At 50.3% G+C, this 19605-nt stretch overlaps 1 protein-coding gene and 1 pseudogene across 6 annotated transcripts in view; one reads left to right on the top strand and one right to left on the bottom strand.

The window, feature by feature from the left end:
• The first annotated feature begins 5138 nt into the window (after nt 1-5138).
• The window catches only part of ZNF674 (zinc finger protein 674), a 34377-nt gene continuing 19910 nt past the window's right edge, over nt 5139-19605 (top strand). The window contains exons 1-5 of one of the 6 annotated variants that reach the window (XM_040469060.1): nt 6224-6437; nt 8164-8208; nt 11197-11322; nt 12618-12744; nt 13055-13150. In XM_040469060.1, coding sequence (XP_040324994.1) covers nt 8194-8208; nt 11197-11322; nt 12618-12744; nt 13055-13150 — 364 coding nt within the window. In that variant the 5' untranslated portion in view covers nt 6224-6437; nt 8164-8193. Of the gene's footprint in view, nt 5638-6223; nt 6438-7720; nt 7940-8163; nt 8209-11196; nt 11323-11509; nt 11655-12617; nt 12745-13054; nt 13151-19605 lie in introns of those variants that run through there. The other 5 variants (XM_040469058.1, XM_040469057.1, XM_040469061.1 and 2 more) reach the window with 5 other exon arrangements.
• Nucleotides 10279-10845, bottom strand: LOC121026161 (quinone oxidoreductase-like; annotated as a pseudogene).

The raw sequence follows: 19605 nt of genomic DNA, 5'->3' as shown, positions 1-19605 counted from the left end.
AAAAAAAAATTAAAAAAAAAAAAAGAGACTCACAATCAGACATTAAAACTTAAAAAAAAAAATAAAATAAAAGTGTTAAAAAAGAAGACATTTTCTCCTCCAGGGTCTTCTCCCAGGCTTTTCTTCCTTGTGAGGCTTTTGTCTGTCTGTCCGGACTCATGACAGAGACCCTGTACTCCAGTGGAGGATATGAAGGCACACCATTTTCACTCATAGGCAGTTACTGTAAGGGAAAGTTCTCATCGATCACTGAAAATCTAAAGAACCCATCACTAGTTCTTCAGTCTTTAATTCTTCTTGCCTTCCTTTCCCGTCATTCCCTAGGCCCTCACTCCAGCTCCCATGCCAATACTTCCTGCAGTGGCGTGCCTCTCAGATGTCTCCCCCTTTAGAACTAAGGTCCTCATTCTTTCAGCTGCTTAGAGATTTGGTAGCCAGTAACTCTCATCTGAGTCTCCGTCCAGGCATTGTCTTTGGATGAAAAAAGTTACTTAACCAAAGTTATGCCCCATCTCCAAGGGCAATCCCCATCCAACAACTGGTAGACATGGGATTCAAGGCCCAAAGGTGGCCTTTGCCTCCACTAGGGATAACAATTCAGCAATGAACATAGGGTTCCACCTCTTGACAACTCTACTCAGAAAATTTTATCTCCTCGTATCTGAGCTGGATATCTCTGCGTGCTTCTACAGACCCACTCATCACCCTTCTCTACCTTGCCTGTGTGTCTTAGGAGGCTGGCTTCCACATCGACCAGGCTCCCTTGCCTTCTGGTTTCCAGTTGGATTCAGCCAAAGGGGGAACCATTCAGAGAGGTTACACGAAAGGCAGGAGAGCCGTTGGGAAAATGGGAACCCAAAAGCAAGTACTGACACAGTAGGAACGTGGGCGGATGGTCAGAAAGTCCATCTGAGAGAAATATTTTAGGGATGATGAGTTCTGCTACTTTCCTCTTGTATTTCATTAAAAAGCTCTGTGTACAGTTCTGAGCCTGAATTAGACCTTGTCATCCCTCTCTACTAAGGTCATGAGAGGATTTCTGCAGTGGGAAGACAAAGCACTGGTTTGACTGTATTTAAAAGCAGATTAGGGGGACCTGGGTGGCTCAGTCAGTTAAGCATCCGACTTCAGCTCAGGTCATGATCTCCAGGTTCTAGAGTTCGAGCCCTGTGTTGGGCTCTGTGCTGACAGCTCGGAGCCTGGAGCCTGCTTCGGATCCTGTGTCTCCCTCTCTCTCTCTGTCCCTCCCTACTCGTGCTCTCTTTCAAAAATAAACAATAAAAGTGTTAAAAAAAATAAAGTAAGGAACATGGGAAGCTTTTTGCTAATACTCACACCTTACTTAATGTTAGAGAATTCACATTGGAGGGAAATCCTGCAAATGTGTTAAGTTAGCCAATCCTCACATCTCAGAAACTATACATGAGGTGAATGAGAAAAGACCTTTAGACACGACTTCACCCATGCCAACAGGAGACCATTCTTGCTGGGGAGAATCCTACAAATGTGCCAAATTTGGGAAATCCCAAATATAAACATGGCCAAACTGTTGCCAAGCATGAGAGAATTCATGTTGGAGAAACCCCTACGAATGTAATGAATGTAGATTGGAAGGAATGTGTTCCTCTCCTACTCAAGCATCAGATAATTCATATAAAACAGAGAGGGTATGAATCTAAGGTATGTTATTTTACCCACAGCTCATACTTTGTTCATCATAATTACAGACAACAAAATGAAATTTCAATCATTGTCACCCGTGGGTCATCTCTGGCTTAGCATGTGAAATTCACACTGCAGACAGACATGAATAATTTTGTTTTGGGGGCAGCTGGGTGGCTCAGTAGATTGAGTGTTCCACTCTTGGTTTTGGTTCCGGTCACCATCTCATGGTTGGTGGGTTCAAGCCCCACATCAGGCTCTGTGCTGCTAGCACAGGGTTCTTTCTCTTGGGGTTCTTTCTCTCCCTCTCTCTGTGCCCCTCCCTTGCTCGCTCTCTCTAAATAAGTAAAATTTTTTAGAAAAGAATTTGGTTTTGGGGCACCTGGGTGGCGCAGTCGGTTAAGCGTCCGACTTCAGCCAGGTCACGATCTCGCGGTGCGTGAGTTCGAGCCCCGCGTCAGGCTCTGGGCTGATGGCTCAGAGCCTGGAGCCTGTTTCCGATTCTGTGTCTCCCTCTCTCTCTGCCCCTCCCCCGTTCATGCTCTGTCTCTCTCTGTCCCAAAAAATAAATAAACGTTGAAAAAAAAATTAAAAAAAAAAAAAAAAGAAAAGAATTTGGTTTTGTGCTTCAACATTATTAACCAGTAGGAAATCCATACAGAGAGAGCTGACGGAAGTGTAAAAATATATTTGATTGTAGGCAGTAATTTTATTACACGAACCAGCGTTACAGCAAAAGTTACCTATTGAAAAGATATTTGGCAAAAGCATCTGTTACGTTCAGAGGAGATGGTGACTTCACCATAGGAAGGGACTTTAAAGCGCAAATGACTGCAGGAACTGCCACAAGAGAAAAGACCTTCATTTCTAACTATAGCAGCCACTCACTCTTGGTGCCCTCCTACCTGCGGAAATCCACAGGGCCAGCTGCAGAAAGGGCCATGCAGTCAAGCCCGGAGACGAACGCCTGCAACCGGCCTTCCATTCTTTAGGGCAACTCATGCAGTTCAAAGAGCAGAATCCCATCGAGGCATTGCGCCATGGGCCTGTCACCTCGGCCAATGCGGGGAAGAACTCCAGGAAGGTGTTTTCGCAGGTGCCAGGGACCCTCAGCAGAACGTGGCAAGAAAGCAAGCGCACTCAGCTCCTGCCCCGGCCAGCCCTCACTCCTCCGAGTGCCCTCAGGATGTTCCGGATCAGGTCTGCAACCCGGGGATTGCCAAGGGCACAGTCCAGCTGGGTTCAGTAGGTCCACCTACTGGGATGCTTGAATCACACGGTAGAGCGTGTACCGATCTGAGCACCTGTAGCAACAGCGTGAGGCGGGTCTCCGAGACCCTCGTCAGGCTCGAAGATTCCCTGGGACTCAGGAAAGCTGTTCTACTTTTCAGAGTCCTGCGAGTCCTTCTGAACTGCTTTATACGCGGTGATGACCTATTACAGTGAGAGCGCGCACAGGACAACCGGCAAGGGGAAAAAGGCACACGGGGGACGTCCAGTAGAAACCCGTGGTGACAGATCAGTTGTTTTCTCCCAAAGGAGTCACGCGGGTCAATGCTTAGTTCTCCCAGGAATGGTGCGTCACAAAACCTGCTAAGTGCTGCCGGCCAGGGGAGCTCAGCCAAGCCTTGGGGTGCAGGGACTCTACTGGAGGTCATGCAGGGATGCGACAACCACGTGACTGACTTCAGCTACTGAGTCGACAGCCCCCAGGCGTCAAACGAACACAGCGTGGCCCAGGGCCTCACACATACAAACACAGATGTTCACCGCAAGTCACAATCTTTGTAGAAACGATCTGGCCAAACTAGGACGGCGATGCCTGGAATCCAAAAACACTCTGATCGGGCAGAATATGACAGGGGCTTAGCGGCGGCCTCCCAGGAGCCGGACAAGGACCAGCCCTCCTGAAACATGATTCTCCTCGGAGTATATGTGGCTTGAGCCATCCAGGCCTCCCAGGTTTACACTCTACCGATGATTTGTCACTTGATTAGAGGCCTAATTGCCGAACTGAAAAAAATGTTGTTGTCAGTCGGATAGGAGAGTTGACCCTGGGTAAGGGTGGAACCGGGGACAGACACAATTGTGCAAGAAGGTGGCAAAGGGGAAGTCCACACCACGGGAAGGTACAGTAATGGCACCAGCACGTTGCCTAGTGTGTATGAGAAAACAATGTAAACCGCCACCATGTACCAGGTGCCTGCTGTGGGCTAAGTCCTAGGTTTGGGGTTCTAAGATGTACCCTACATCAATCACAACAGCCATTCAGGCAGGGGACCTCCAGCTATGACTCAAGGGACCAGAGAGTACTAAGGACAAACCTCCCCTATGGACTGATATATCCCAACAGCCCGGGCTCGGGATAGACTGGAAGAAAAACTTGGCACGTTGCTCGGTTCCAAAATGACAAAGTCACACTAAAAGTGTTGGCACCGCATGAGTCACAAATGTGTGTCCTCCGCCAGGACCCATGCAAAACAAGAAGTCTTATTTCTCGGTGAGACCCCTTGCTCCTGTGTTATCAGGGTATGGGGACAGTCTGACCGGGGCCAAAGACGAGGTCCTTCTGCAGCTGGGGGTTTCTCTACTGTCCTTGGGACACTATCATATTAATTTTCTGGTCTCCTGGTACCGATGTCTGAAAAGGTTAGCAGGTCGCCTCTCCTCTAGAAACAAATACGATGGTCTCTCGAGGACTGGCCATCGCTTACAAATGCGCAAAGAACTGACACTGGTGGCAATGCCCACTCCCCTGAGGGCAAACAGGCTTCTCTCCTGGGACTCCTACACAAGGCTTGGGACACTCACTTCCCAGAACTCTGCGGTGGAAGTTTGGGCTCTGATGCATCCAAACCACCCGGGAATGTCAGTTACCTCGGAGGGGAAAGGGAAAGACAGGGACAGAGCAGTATGCTCCAATGGAGAGCCCATACGCCTATGACGGCTCCACGACGGTTCTGTCACGTGCTTCTCGCAACAGTGCCTGGCACCTGCTGGCTCGGGCACAGAAGCAATCGGGTGGATCTGAGCTGGGACCTTGCGGTGCCCGGACCAAAGAGTCCTGCTTCGTGGCAGGCAGCTCCAGGGGCAGCACACGCTTGGGCCTCTTTCCCCAGACCCTGACGAGAACCAGAAAACTTTCCTCAAGGCACTTCCAGGCCTTTTTAGCAGGCCATGCTGCCACCGGCTGGCACACAGGCCGGCACAGAGAACAACACGCTCGGCTACTTTACGCGGTGTTATCAAAAAGCAAACACCAGACTCTCCCTGGACGCCCCGGGTCGCACCCTGGGAGTAACACGATTTATTTCAGGAGACTCGGGCATCGGGGTTTCCTCCCACTGAGCGCATCGTCCGCCCTCCCCGCCCGCTCCCAAGCGCTCTTCCGGGCCGCTCCCCCGACGGAGCCCGCCCTCTGCTCTCTGACCCCTGGGGCAGGCCCGGTTCCCAGGGACAGGCCCCGCCCCCAAGATGGCGGCGCCCGTGTGCCGCTGAGAACGGCAGCAGGCCCCACTACCCTTTCTCATCCCGAGAAGCTGAAGGCAGCGGAGAGCGCGGCTTCGGGGGATGGAGGGTGCGCGGCAGACGGCGAGGGAGACGGCGCCTCGGCCTCGGAGGCGGCGGGACCGGGGCCTCTGCGACCGTCCGCCGGCCCCTCGCCGCCCCCCGGCCTCTCGTGCGACTCGTCCGGAAAACGGTCGCCCGCTCCGGTCCCTACATCGTGCCCCAGACGAACCCCGTCGGTATCACTGGCCGCGACTCGCGCCATCTTGGCCATTGGCCGTGGAGGCCCCCGAAGCAGCTCCTGCGCGTGCGCCGCGCTCCGACCTCGGGCTGCGGGGCGCCGGGAGCGGAAGTGCTCCGCTGACCCGAGGGCGGCGCGAGGTCGCGCCGCTTGTTGTCCTCCGACCTGGCTGGCGGGTTCTGGTAGCCAAGTACCGGGAGGCGGAGCAGGCACTGGCCGGAGGGCAGGTGGGGGTGATGGGTTCGCGCCCCTGCGACCTCGGGGCCCTGGGCTGAGTGGGGGCGACGGGCCGGGGGCGACAGCCAGTGATACTGTCATTGAGTCGTTGGGTCAGGTTCAGCGGCCGTTTGCTGAGTGTCTAGTACGTGCGAGGCGCCCTTGGGTGCATGGTCATCCTCCCGAGGGCTGTGAGTAGGTACTACGATTGTCTTCATTATATCGCGAGAAAGCAAGAACAGAAAGGCTCGTAGCCTGTCCAGAGTCACACAGCTAGAAAACCCCGGGAGATCCTTCTAGCACCTATGCGTTTCTAAGGAGCGTTCCCGAAATGTATCAACTTTGTGCTTGCTGTGTGCCTTCCCTGCTAGAACACAGCTCCGCAGGGTCGGGGAACTCTGATTACTTTGTTCACTGATGTACCTGCAACACGTTGGACAGGCCCACAGTAGGCACTCAACTTTTTCACTGAATGAGTCAAAGCGACAGAGCGGGCAATCAGTTCGAGTCCACAGCTAGGACCCTTATGGGATGACGCAGTGCTTAGCTCCGTGTCTGGCGACAGTCAGGCTGCTACTAAGCGTTTACTCTTAACACTGAAACGAGGCCTTGGGGCTGCTTCCATAAAGTTTTCCATCTGGGCTTTCCTCACTTTCACTGCCTCAGAGAGGTTGCTCACTGCATCTCCTGTGCGGTCGTTGTTTCCAGGGTCAGGGCGCATCAGTGAGACCACTGCTCACCTCCTGCGGGCTCCGGCTCAGCCGCCCCTGGGCTTCCTAGTCTACAGAAGAGCCAGTCGAGGCCTCAGAAGGTGAGTTCCCTGGCTCAGGGACAGATGCGGTGCTGTGGCCATGGTCCCAACGGAGATGCGTTTGTCTCTGGATCGTTTGGTCCTGCGTCGTTAGGAACAAGAGAGCTCTTATCAGAGTCCTAGGAGGAGGAGCCTCAGCCCAGAGCCTAGGACAGAGGGAGGAGGCTCATAGGACAGACCCAGAGCCCAGGGCCGAGGGAGGAGGCTCTCAGGACAGACTGACCCCAGCGTCGTGGGTGGAGGCTTAGAGGACAGCAGGTCGAAGAAGAGCTGGACTTGGAGTGGCCTTTGTCCCTCCAGCGGAGAAAGACCATGCCCACTGTGTGACTGGGAAGTTGGACCCCATTGGGGGAGAGAGACGAGATGCACAGACAGGTGGAGTAATGCTGCCGTGAGGAGGGCGGCCTGCTGTGGTGCCTGTGAGGGTCGGATCAGGCTGACAGGGACCACTGCCAGCTGCACAGGACTCTCTCCTGACACTTCTGTGCACACAGCTTTTGCCATTGGGTGTTTCTGGATTTGAGTGAGCCCCAGAGTGAGAACCTCCCACCTGCCGCTAGCAGAAATGTGGACTCTCCCTCCAGTCTGACTCAAGTACAGAATGCTCTCATATGGTTTTGTTTTTCACTTGGGAACATTTGCAAGCGGTCCAGAGGTATGTTGTCAGCTGTTTCTGCTGCCTCATTTTGTTGCCACTGTCCCTGGACCTGAGAGCCCGAGTCGTTCACCTGCACGAGGCCGAGCCCTCTTGTCCCGAGGCGGCCGCAGGGGTTGCTGCAGTGACAGCAGCTACTCTGTGCAAAAGCTCCTTGCTGACACTTTCTTTAGAAAACCGCCAAGGCGGGAAGAGCAGGCGGTTGAATGGGCATCATGGGAAAGGAGAAAGTGACAGGCCAGGAACTGGGTGGGGGCGGCCAGTGGAGGGCAGGGTGCACAGGGCAGCAGGGGCAGTGGTTTCCAGCTCCTTGTGGAACGACCGGTGCTGGGCTCCTCACCTGCCTCTCTGCCCCTTCTTCAACCCTAGTTTGTCTCCTTCCTGCAAACCGCAGCCAGGTATCCCTGTCCTGCAGACTCTGCTAAGGGTCTGTCACTTTCGGGGCTCAGCGTAATCACTGTTCATTTCCATTTTATCAGTAATAATAGTCACAGTCAAAAATGCAGGTTAACAAGGGATGTGAGGGTGGCTCAGTTGGTTAAGCGTCCGGCTTTGGCTCAGGTCATGATCTCACGGTGTGTAGGTTCGAGCCCCGCGTCGGGCTCCCTGCTGACAGCTCGGATTCTGTGTCTCCCTCTCTCTCTACTTCTCCCCTGCTCGCGCTCTGTCTCTCACTCCAAAAAAGAAATACTAAAAGTTTTTTTTAAATGCAAGTAAACAAGAGGACCGCAATCATCAGCGAAAACCAGTATCAACATTTTAATCACCGCTGTTCCTCAGGACGTACTTATTGCCGAAGGAGTGAGATTGCGTTGCACTTCCATTTTTGTAACCTGCTCTTAAATAGGTTAAGAAATGAAATAATATTCCAATGAATTTTGGAGGCCCACAAACACAGGTCACCTGCAAAGCCCACATGAGCTTATCCAAAGCCCAAGGGAATGGCCTGGGGCTCCCGGGCATGGTTGCACACCATCCTCCCCAGGGTGCAAGGGTGATTATTATCTGGCTGGTGGGGATGCGCTCCTGGCTGAATGCACTGATCTGGATGCCCCAATTCTGTCTTCCTAGATCTCTGCCCTTTGTCTCGAGCAGAACAGGATGGCCATGTTCCAGGTGAGTTCCTAATTTCCCCCTACTTTGTGTCCAGTGACCTTGAGGCAGCTTTGGGGCACCCGTATTGTACCCTTGACAATTGCGTTACTCTCCTCCGCTGCGGCTCTTTTCTGTCCACGCTGTCATCCACCTCGGGGTTCTCCGATCCTTCCCCTGGCCACAACCAAAAAAATTAAAAAACAAGAGAGCAAGAAAGGAGTGCTCTCATCTCCGTCTTTCTCTGGGACATGCACCCCCCCCCCCCCCCCCCGCTTTTTTCTTTTCCTTCTCAGAGATACTTGTTGAAGCACAGAGTCTCCTTTTTCCCCGGTTCCATGGCCACTTCACTGTTGGCTTTTTCGTTATGTTCAAAACGTTGAAAGGAAATCCATGCTTGGCGTTTTACCGTGCATTAGAGGGTAGCTGAAACATCCCTATTTCTCCCCCTGGTGTCCCGTTTCTCCTCAGAGATGCCCGCTGGTAACAGTTGGGTGATAGCGAGGGGTAGACGCGTCTCCGTGCGTTTCGTCCACCGAAAGCAGAACACGTGCGGTGTTGGGTGTGAGGTTGCACGAACACCACCCTGCCTCACTCCCGTCTTGCTCTCCCCACCTGCTTGTATCCCAGGTGGTGGTCCTCATCCACTCGTACAGATGATTTCAGCTCCTGGGCAGGGGGACGGATGCATCGTTTGAACTGTTTCTCTGTGGATATTCGGGTTTTTACCCCTCTTTTCCTGTTCTATACTGTGCCTCTCGGCTGACTCTGTATGTGTGTGCTCATTAGTGCGGGTGTTGATGGGGAATTCACCCGGAAGTTGGGTTTGTGGGTCAAAGGTACTCACACGTTAAACTGGCAGTCCCAGATCCCGGACTAGTTACTACTTTCATGAAATGTTAAAGACCATATAATTTCTGTGTTCAGCTTTTCCAGGCTGTTGCAAGAAGAAAAGGGATCCAATTCATGTTTTGAAGCCACTTAACCTTTTTTTTTCCTTGCTCCTAACATTGATGGCATTTATTTAGTTTAGATAAAGACTTCCAACACAGGACACTGTTAGGAATTAATCCTTAGGAACTATGTAAAAGAGATGTGATGTAAGGCGAGTATTATATATAAAGTATATATGTGTATTAAGTACGTATATATATATATATATATATATATAAAGATGAAATAGATCAACAGTTTTTATTTTCCTACAGAATTTACTGCAAGTTACCATGCTATGAAAACAAAAGCCGCCCACTCTTAATATGTCAAATTTGTTTAGTCATTTAAAGAAAAATATATGACTCCCATCACACAGATAATTCTAAATCTACTTTGAAAATCAAATCATCAAGAAATATCTATCTGGAGAGACTACAGACCTACTGTCACACTGTAACAAAGATAAGGCTGCTATCTTCACAGAATATATGGATAATTAGTAATCAACCATTAACATAGTGAATGTTCTAATATTTGGGGAAATACTGGGAAACTATTTTTTAAAAAACAAAGTTCTGTGGACATTGTTTACCTTGCCGATGAGATTAGTTTGGAAAAGGGGTCTTGTTTAGTCTAGAAAACCTTCAGAGTCCAATATAGTTCTGGGCTAAACAGATAACTGAAGATCCTTTACAAGGACAGGTAGGCTCGGAAATCACGCAGTCTTATTTTGAATCAGCTTGCTTTAGTCCAAGGTAGGGAATTAATGATCAAGTACCAGGAATTTCTGTAATGTACCCAATGCCAAATGGCTACTAACATTCTGTTTCCTACTATGATGACTCCTTGATTAGAGGTCGGTGGGAGGCATGAAACATATTGTGAACTGTAAAGTAAATTGTACTCCAATGCCCAGATCTCTAAAGATAAATCTTGTTTTTCAATAGAAGAAACTCACTAAATCAAATGAATGCTACTTGGAGCAAAAGTAGTATAAGTAAAACTGGGGCAGGAAACTTCTAATCGCACAGGAAATACATGAAAGACTGAATCATTCTAAGAGAAGAATCATCTTCCCAGTAGCCCCACTGCCGTGGATGATATTTTCATGAGCCTGGGCCACCTTCTCCAATGAATACTGAGAACCTATTACAGGTTTCAGCCGGCTATGCCCAGATCCTTTAAACCATAAGCTCTGGCAGTCTGGCATACGGCCAATCCAACTCCTCCACTAGCCCCATGAACCCGAAGACTTCCTCCAGCTTTCACATGGGCGCTGTGGAGCAGAGCTCGATAAGCAGTAAAATATGGGATACCGATGGCAGCTCCGTGTTTAAAGTCCAGTTTTTCTGGTGGTGGGTACACAGTGTGGTCTGCCGTAAGAGCATACTCAGCATAGCCCCCAGAGATGGTGCTAGGAGTGAAAACTCTGTCACCTTTCTTGAAAGTAGATACATTATGTCCAACAGCTTCTGTTACCCCAGCCACGTCTGAACTAGGAGTATAGGGTAAGAGTGGTTTTATCCTGTGAGTAGCAGAACGAATCTATGTTTCCACTGGGTTTACACCACCTGCATGGACCTTGATTACAACCTGATGGTCTTTTGGAGTTGGTACTGCCACATCCCGACTGGAGTTTCAGCACTTCTGGTCCATCAAATTCAACAACTCCAATTGCTCTCGTCAATTTGAGTCCAGTTGCCATGGTGACCCGGTTCTAGAGAGGGGAAGCGAATTCTGCCAGGGGTCACTCAGATTCCACAAAAAAGGGGACCGAAGCCACTTAACCTTAAATGTGATAACGATACTGGGGTGCCTGGGTGGCTCAGTCGGTTGCGTGTCCGACTTCGACTCAGGTCATGATCTCACAGTTCATGGATTCGAGCCCCGCATCGGGCTCTGTGCGCACAGCTCAGAGCCTGGAGCCTGCTTCGGATTCGGTGTCTCCCTCCCTGTCTGCTCTTCCCCGCTTGTGCTCTGTCTCTCTCTCTCTCTCTCTCTCTCTCTCTCTCTCTCCAAAATAAACATTAAAAAAAAAATTAAAAAAATTAAAAAAATGTGATAACGATACTACAGAAGATAAATGAGACTCGCGAGTCACCGAATATGGATCTGTGGATCTGGCAAGCATCGTTCTTCTGGAATGTGGATGTTCACCCACCAGGAAGCTCCCAACCCCCGTGCCGCTGGGATTTTCTCAAGGTATAATTGGCATAGAACAAAACTCATCAATTAAAAAAAAACAGGAACGAGAGATGCTCCCTCTGTTCTTCTCACTTGGGGATTTACAAGGGTTTTAGGAACTCCACACTGGGCACCTAGAGGAGAGACCAGAATATGTTTCCTGTTGCTTCATAGTCCTGAGTAGCTGTGTTTGGAACTGTTCTAGCTCAGCGTCCCCTGCGAAGCCTTCTCCGCCAGCCCCACGCAGACCTGACTTCTTTCTGTTCTCTGTTCCCTCTGCTCCCCCCACCGTTGCCCTCAGAGGACAGGAGCCCACCCTGCTGCCCGCCCTCCCCTTCATACGTGAGTGTGTAAGTGTCATTCTCCCTCTGGCAGGCTCAGCTCCTTCCGTTCAGAAAGTGTGTTTTTGTCTTTATTAATCTTTACATCCTCGGGACTTACCTGCTCGTCTCCGTTTGGTAAACAAGTTGGAATATTGCATTTCCAGGGTAAGATGTTTTAACGGCTCATCTGTTTCTTTATAAAGGTTAAAGTAACTTTAGTTACATAAACACTGTATACTGGACTGTCTCAAATAGCGTAGGGAGCAGCAAAGAACATTTGTGTAGACGAGCAATGCAGCGTCATGTTGAAAAATGTGGATGTCGGGGCACGTGGGTGGTTCAGTCCATTAAGCATCTGACTTTGGCTCAGGTCGTGCCCTCATGGCTCGTGGGTTCGAGCCCGGTGTCGGGCTCTGTGCTGACAGCTCAGAGCCTGGAACCTGCTTCAGATTCTGTGTCTCCCTCCCCCTCTGCCCCTCCACCACTCGTGCTCTCTGTTTTCAAAACTAAATAAAAACGTTAAAAAAAGAATAAGAGAAAAACATGGATGTGGATGGGGCGCTGGGGTGGCTCAGTTGGTTGAGTGTCGCTCTCTAGGTTTCAGCTGTGGTCATGATCTCGGGGTCGTGAGACCGAGCCGAGTGTCGGCGCCATACTGGGCATAGGGTCCGCTTGGGATTCTCTTTCTCTTTTCCCCCTGCTCCTGACCCCGCTTGCTTCCATGCACACTTTCTCTCTCTTTCTAATTACAAAACCCCCGAACACGTGGGTTTGGAAAGCAGAAGGCATGTCGTCCCCGTGTCCTAGCTGTGTGACCCTGCACAAGTGACTTTACACTCTGTGTGCGTTACTGTCCTCATCGGTCAGGGCTGTCCCGGGATGGTGGCGATACTGAACCTCTACCACGAGAGAAAGACCTAGGATGGGACACATTGTCTCGTCTGTCCCCCAGCTGAGCCCTCTGGGCTAATGAGGAATGTGCCATTGCAGGAGTCCTTGACCTTCCGGGACGTGTTTGTGGACTTCACCCTGGAGGAGTGGCGATGTCTGGACTCGGCTCAGAAGAACCTGTACAGGGACGTCATGCTGGAGAACTACAGCCACCTGGTCTCCGTGGGTGAGGGACCGTGCCACAGTGTGACCGTAACACACCCATACACGTGTCACCTAGCTGGTACCTGCTCAGGGGCGTCTGGAGCCTCGGACAAGTTCGGGCCTAAGGCTCACTGTTGGGAAGTTGTAACCCTGTTTGCACCCCACCCGGGACACTGTGCTGTCACCTGCTCTGTGGTGTGGTGCACTGAGGGGCATAGCTGTCCTCCTGGGCGGGCACCCAGGCCGGACCACCTTTGGTCGGCAGGGTTTGGTGTCGGTTCTGGAACCCATGTGGCGTTAATAACAAAGTCTGTGTCATTTCCCCCCCTCAGGACAGCTAGTTCCCAAACCCGATGTGGTCATCAGATTGGGACAAGGAGAAGAGGCCAGGACGGCAGAGGGAGAGACCCCGACGCGGAACCCTCCGGGTAAGCAGGTGCCGGGCCAGTCAGGCCAGGGGACCTGGTAGGTCAGTGAGAGCCTGGCATGGGGGGGCCCGCCTGGGAGCTCTTCTCCACGCCCCTAGACTCGGGGACACAATTTGGGTTCAGTGAAGCGAGCTGCTGTCACATCCACGCGGTGCCCCCACTGACCGCCCTCCCGCAGCCCCCTTGTTCTTGCTGGGGTTCAGGCAGTGCGCCCCGTTTGTTCAGGTCCCCTCTCTAGCTCCCAGTATCCTCGGTGGCTGGGGAAGTGCCGAGCCTTCCCCCTGTGTGCTCCCCCTGCTTTCTGGAAGCTCGCAGGGCATTTCCTTTCTCTTGGGCGTTTGCATTTTCCTCAGAAGACGTGGGTGCAGGCGTGAGGGTTCCTCTTTATTTACATCCTGCGGGCCCTTCCATTGACACCTGTAGTCTTCTTCAGCCCCAGGGAAACGATCCGCCTGGTTCCTTGCAGCTGGTGTGGACCAAAAGCTTTGCTAGTGACCTTCAGCTAGGCCAGGCCGGGCAGCCACCATGGCCTTGTCTATGCTCAGGTTGTGCGGACGGTGTCAACCTTCCCACGACCGTGGCCTCTCGTCTCAGCTCCTCAGTCCCTTCCAGACCTGACTCGACCCTGCCTGTTGTCAGGATCCTGCTGGCATCAATGCTTCCCTCCCACTCCCCTGTCTTTTGTGTCCTCTCTGTATTCACTGAAAACAGGTCAACCCGAGAGGACATTTCCCCAGGCGGCTCGCTCCAGTGAGCGCGTCCTCAGGCCTGGGCACAGCTGCCCTTGCCCTTGTCCGGTGGGGGGCTGGTTTGGTTGGTTTTGCTCAGGGCCCCTCGTGGGACCCCCACACTCTTCAGATGCAGATCTTCCTCCGTTTGTTGCCCACGCACGGCGGCCGGTCCGTGGGCCCGTCCTCAGGGCGTGCGCGTGGATTCCGGGACTGCCCCGCGTGCTCCGTGGACCAGCAGCCGGGGCCCTAAGCAGAAGCTCATGCGATGGGGTCCACCTCAGGGTCACAGATGTGAATCCGCTCTGCAGCGGCTGTTCGGACACCGGTGGCAGAGCCCCGGCTGCGCTGGACGCGGGCCCGGCCGCGCCCTCGTGTCCCTTGAAGCCTTCCCCGCGGCCCGCGCTGGCCGGGCTGTGCGCCGTCTCTCTCGGGGCCTGCACCCCCTCCCTCCTCCCACGGCCGTTTGGGGGTGCACCTTCCGCCTTTCTCGCTCAGTCTACCCTACGTCCGCGGCCTTGCGGAGATCCGTGAGGATTCCTGCTGTGCTGGCGGCGTGCTCTTTCCCACCTGCCGCATTTCCGGGAATCGAAATGTCTAGTTGTCTGTGCAGCGGTGCCCTGGAAGGAGGAGGCCCACACTCAGAGGCGCGGCCCCCTCTTGGGGTCCCCGCTCCCTCGGGTTCGGAACCGTATTATGTTAGGGTAACCGTCCGCTCGTGCAGTGTAGGTGCGGCGCAGTGCGGGACACGGGGTCCTCCAGCGCGTTCCCCCCCTCACCTCCAAGGGCTGCCTCTTCTCAGGTTCGTGTCTGTAATTTTGCTGGTGGCACCTCCTGGGCCTGGGCATACCTCCACACCTGCATTTCTGGCGGTTTCTATTTTGCCCCCCCCCACCCCCACCCCTCTGAACACTCAGGATGGAGCTCGTTACACCTCGGCCTAAGGGTCCCAGCTCTGTAAGAAGCTGGGTGCTGTTGGTAGCTGCTGTGCGGGTTCCGTGCGGAAGGGGAGGTGGTAGTCTCAGCTGCTGTGTTTGCACTCCAGCAGGTAACTTCTTCAGACCTCGCTCCGTGGGGGTGGCTTATCCTCTGCCGAGAGCACAGACCCCTGGGAGAGCGCCTACATCTTACTGTCCAGCTGTGAGGCTGGGGGCACGTTCGGCAGATACGGTTCATTTGGGACGAGGACAGAGGAAGGGGGTTCGGGACTCATCCACAGCCCAGTAGTCAAGAACCTAGGCTTTGGAGCTCACAGGCGGGGTTCAGATTCTGGCTTCTTCGCTCACTGGCCGTCCCTCCCTCCGCACGCTGGCCCCAGAGTCTCTTTGCCTGTTTGTGGAGGCGGCTGATGCTAGAACTTCCAGGACGGTCCGAATTGAAGGAGCGGGTGAACATAAGCCTGGCCCCGTGGAAGCTCTCGGTAAATGTCATCACTGTTGTCACTGTTGTGCACGGAAAATAGTTTTTATTACAGTCACGGTTAACCAGACGTGTGTCACCTAGTGGTCTGTGGACCCCTCAGGGTACCCCACGAGGTGGTCCCTCCCAGTGGAAATGGTTTCAGAAAGCCTGGGGTGGGCCCGGTTCTGTGCGTTTTGAGCGACACTCCAGGTAGATCTGACTCTGTGTCTAGTTAAGATCCGCAGTTTAACCATCCCCGGAGAGGGGTCCAGGGGCACGGGGACACACGGCCAGGCCTCCCCCAGGAGCCTGGGATCCGTTGGGACGGAAGGCGGGGCGTGTGGACTCACTGCTGGGCATTTTGCCCCTCTTCCCTCATTCCCCCAGACCTCAGGCCGCTCCGGGACTGCACATTCCCTGGGCCTTGGAGGAAATTTCTGGCAGGTCCCATAACTTCTCTGCTTGTGCCAAGATATAGCAATCTTCTAGGAACCGTTAGTCTGCAGAGTGGCCTCACGGTGGTCATCAGGGTTGTCCAGTTCCAGGTAGTGGCGTGAAGTGTGAACTTCATTGATGGTGGTTGAGCTTTTCCCAGAAAAGTCTTTGCCTTTCTTCATTTTCCCTGTCTTTTGTTTTCTTTTTCCTTCTCCTTCTACCTTTATTTACTTTGGGTTTCTTTTGCTGTTCTTTTCTAGCTTTCTTCCTGACATCTTATCACGAAAATGCACACACTGAACAAGTGAAAGAATCATAGTTTGAATACCCATAGAATTCCACCTAGGTTCTACAGCGAACATTTTGCTCTGTTTGCTTTTTCTCATATCTCTATGTGTCCTAATTCCTCTGTCCTCCCATCAGCCCCCTTTCTTTCTTTTTAATGTTTTTATTTATTGTTGAGACAGAGAGAGACAGAGCGTGAGCAGGGGAGGGGCAGAGAGAGAGGGAGACGCAGAATCCGAAGCAGGCTCCAGGCTGTGAGCTGTCAGCACAGAGCCTGATGCGGGGCTCCAACTCACGGACTGTGAGATCATGACCTGAGCTGAAGTGGGTCGCTTAACTACTGAGCCACCGAGGTGCCCCTATCAGCCCCCTTTCTTTTTGTGATGTGTTTCCTGGTAACTTTCAGAGACCAGTACATTTCACCCCTGAATACTTTCCCAGGCATGTCATTAACTATGTTTGTGTTGAATGCTTTTTGTGATGTGTTTCCTGCTAAGTTTCTGAGATCTGGACACTTCACCCCTGAATACTTCTGCAGGCATATCATTAACTAGAATTCATGATTTGTTAGTAGTGTGTGTCCATAATGCTTAGTAGGTATTTTAATAAAAAAATTCATAAGTAGCACCGTATGGTATTTGATTGTATGTGATGACATTTATCATAATCCCCATGTATATGTTTCATGTATTTTCATTGTATATTTATGCTGAGATGACTGTTCTTAAGTGATATTCATGGAGGTATAATTTATATGCCGTAAGCTGCCTTTCTTACGCGTACAGTCCTGGAGATTTGACAGAGATTTAGTCATGGAACCAAGATACTGGACCTTTTCATTCCTCTAAAGCATATCCTTGTGCCTCTGTATAATCAAAGGTCTTCCTCACTCCCAAATCTGGGATTTGGAAATGGATTCTTCTCATTTCTAGTCTGCTAGTTTTATTCTTTCTAGAATGTCCTATAAATGCATCTTATAGTGTCCTGCCTTATGGGTCTTGCTTTCACTTAATGCTTCTTAGCTTCAACCGTGTTTGACATGTATCAGCATCTTGTTCCTTTTTGAAGGTGAATGATATTATATTTGCTTATTCATTAAGCAGTTTATGCACATTGGATTCTTCTGGAATTTTTGGTCATTATGAAAGAAGTTGGTATGAGCATACACATCCAGGTGTTTGCATGGGCACGTTTTCATATTCTTGGATAAATACCTGGAGTGGTATTGCTTGGTCATGTGGTAAATGTGTATTTAACTTCACAAGATATTACCCCGCTGCTTCTCAGCATGGCCGTACCATTTTCGTTGACCACCCCCAACATAAGAATTCTGGGTGTTTTGTATCCTCGTCATTACTTGGTATTCTGAGTGTTGTTAGTTTTTCTTTTTAGTAGATGTGTAGGGAGCACCTTACTGTGATTTGAACCTGCATTTCTCCAATAACTAGTGGTTAGTGTCTTTTCATGTGTTTACTTGCCATCCGGACATCTTGGGCGAACTGTCTGTGGTAATGTTCTGCCATTTTTGTTGCTATTAAATGGTAAGAGCTCTTTACGTTTTCTAGATGCAAGTCCTTTATCAGCTATGTGTTCTCTGTGTATTTACTCCCAGGCTGTGGCTTGTTTTTATCTTACTAGTGTCTTTCAAAAGAAGACATTCTTAATTTTGATAAAGTCCAGTTTATGGTTCTCTTATGGTTCATGCCCTTTGTGCCCCATCACACAATTCTCTGTCTAACCCATGGTAGCACAGATTTTTCTCATATGATTCCTCCTTTGGAAGATTTATAATTTTAGCTCTTACATTTAGGCCAATGGGCATAATGAGATAAGCATTCTTTTTATCTGGTGTGAGTTAAGGATCAATGTTCTTTTCTTTGCATATGCACATTCAGTTCCAGCAGCATTTTTGAAAAGACTATTTTTCTCCATCGATTTACTTTGTCCCCCTTATTGAGAACAGGTGAACACATATGCGTTGGCCTATATGCCTATACTACATTGTCTTAATTCCTGTAGCCTGATATTAAGTGTTCACATCAGGGAGTATGAATCTTCCACCTTTGTTCTTCCTTTTCATAATGTTTTGGCTATTCTGGGTCCTTGATATTTTCATATAAATTTTAGAATCAACTTACCAGTTTCCACATAATAGCCTGCGGGGATTTTGTCTGGGACTGCCTTGAGTCTGTGGATCATTGAAATACTTAACAACATTGACTCTTACAATTCATGAACATGATGTATCTCTCAATTTATTTGGGTCTTTTAACGTCTATCTCAGCAATGTTGTAGTTTTGAATGCACAGGTCTTGCGTAGGAAGTGCAATTGCAATTTAAACATTCTATTTTAAACATTTAGTCTTTGTCACTATCTTCTCGTTTTATTTTTTTATTTAAAAACGTTTTTTAATGTTTCTTTATTTTTGAGAAAGAAAGAGAGGCAGACTGCAAGCAGGGGAGGGGCAGAGAGAGGGAGACACAGAATGTGAAGCAGGCTTCAGGCTCTGAGCTGTCAGCACAGAGCCCGAAGCGGGGCTTGAATCCACGAACCGTGAGATCATGACCTGAGCTGAAGTCAGACTCTCAACTGACTGAGCCACCCAGGTGCCCCTGTGTTATAATTTTCAAATGTATTATATCTACATACGTTTTAACTCCCCCGAGACAGTGTTATAATTTTTGCTGTCAACTACCATTCATATCTTAATTCAAAAGGAGAAAAATAATCTGTTATATTTCCCCAGATATTTTACCATTTCTGCTGCTCTTTATTCCTGAAGTTCTGTGCTTCCCTCTGATACTATTTCCCTTCACTCTGAAGATTCTGTATCATTTCTCTTAGAACGAGTCTACTGGTGACAATATCTCTTAGTTTTCCTTCTGTGAGTTTTTAAATTTCATCTTCATTCTTTTTTTAAGTTTATTTATTTATTTTGAGAGAGAGAGAGAGCGCACGTGCACAAGCAGGGGAGAGGCAGCGAGAGAGGGAGGGGGTGAATTCTAAGCAGGCGCTGTGCTGTCAGCACACAGCCCGACGTGAGTCTCGATCCCACAAACCGTGAGATCATGACCTCAGGTGAAACCAAGAGTCAGAAGCTTCACCGACTGGACCACCCACGCACCCCTCATTTTCATTCCTAAAAGAAATTTTTGCTGTATTTAAAATTCTGGGTTGACAGTTCTTCATCTTTGGTATTTTTAAGATGTTCCATTATCTTCTGGCCTCCATTGTTTCTGATGACAACTTTACAGTCATTTGAATCACTGTTTCCTTATACACGGTGTGCTTGTTATTCAAGATTTTTAAAAAATTTTTAAAAATATTTATTTATTTTTGAGAGAGAGACAGAGTGTAAGCAGGGGGGGAGCAGAGAGAGAGGGAGACACAGAATCTGAAGCAGGCTCCAGGCCCTGAGCTGTCAGCACAGAGCCCGACACGGGGCTCAAACCCATGAACCGTGAGATCATGACCTGAGCCGAAGTCGGACGCTCAACCGCCTGAGCCCCCGGTGCCCCAAAATCTTTTTTTTTTTTTTTTTTTTTAACTTTGCTTACCAGCCATTTGATTGTAATGTTTCTGGGTGTTTCTTGGAGTTCATCTTG

The sequence above is a fragment of the Herpailurus yagouaroundi genome, unplaced genomic scaffold (assembly GCF_014898765.1).
Source record: "Herpailurus yagouaroundi ecotype Mexico unplaced genomic scaffold, PumYag 67793, whole genome shotgun sequence".
In the NCBI taxonomy this organism is placed as follows: Eukaryota; Metazoa; Chordata; class Mammalia; order Carnivora; family Felidae; genus Herpailurus; species Herpailurus yagouaroundi.
Note: the sequence above shows the minus strand (reverse complement) of the source record. Positions and strands in the feature narration are given on the sequence as shown.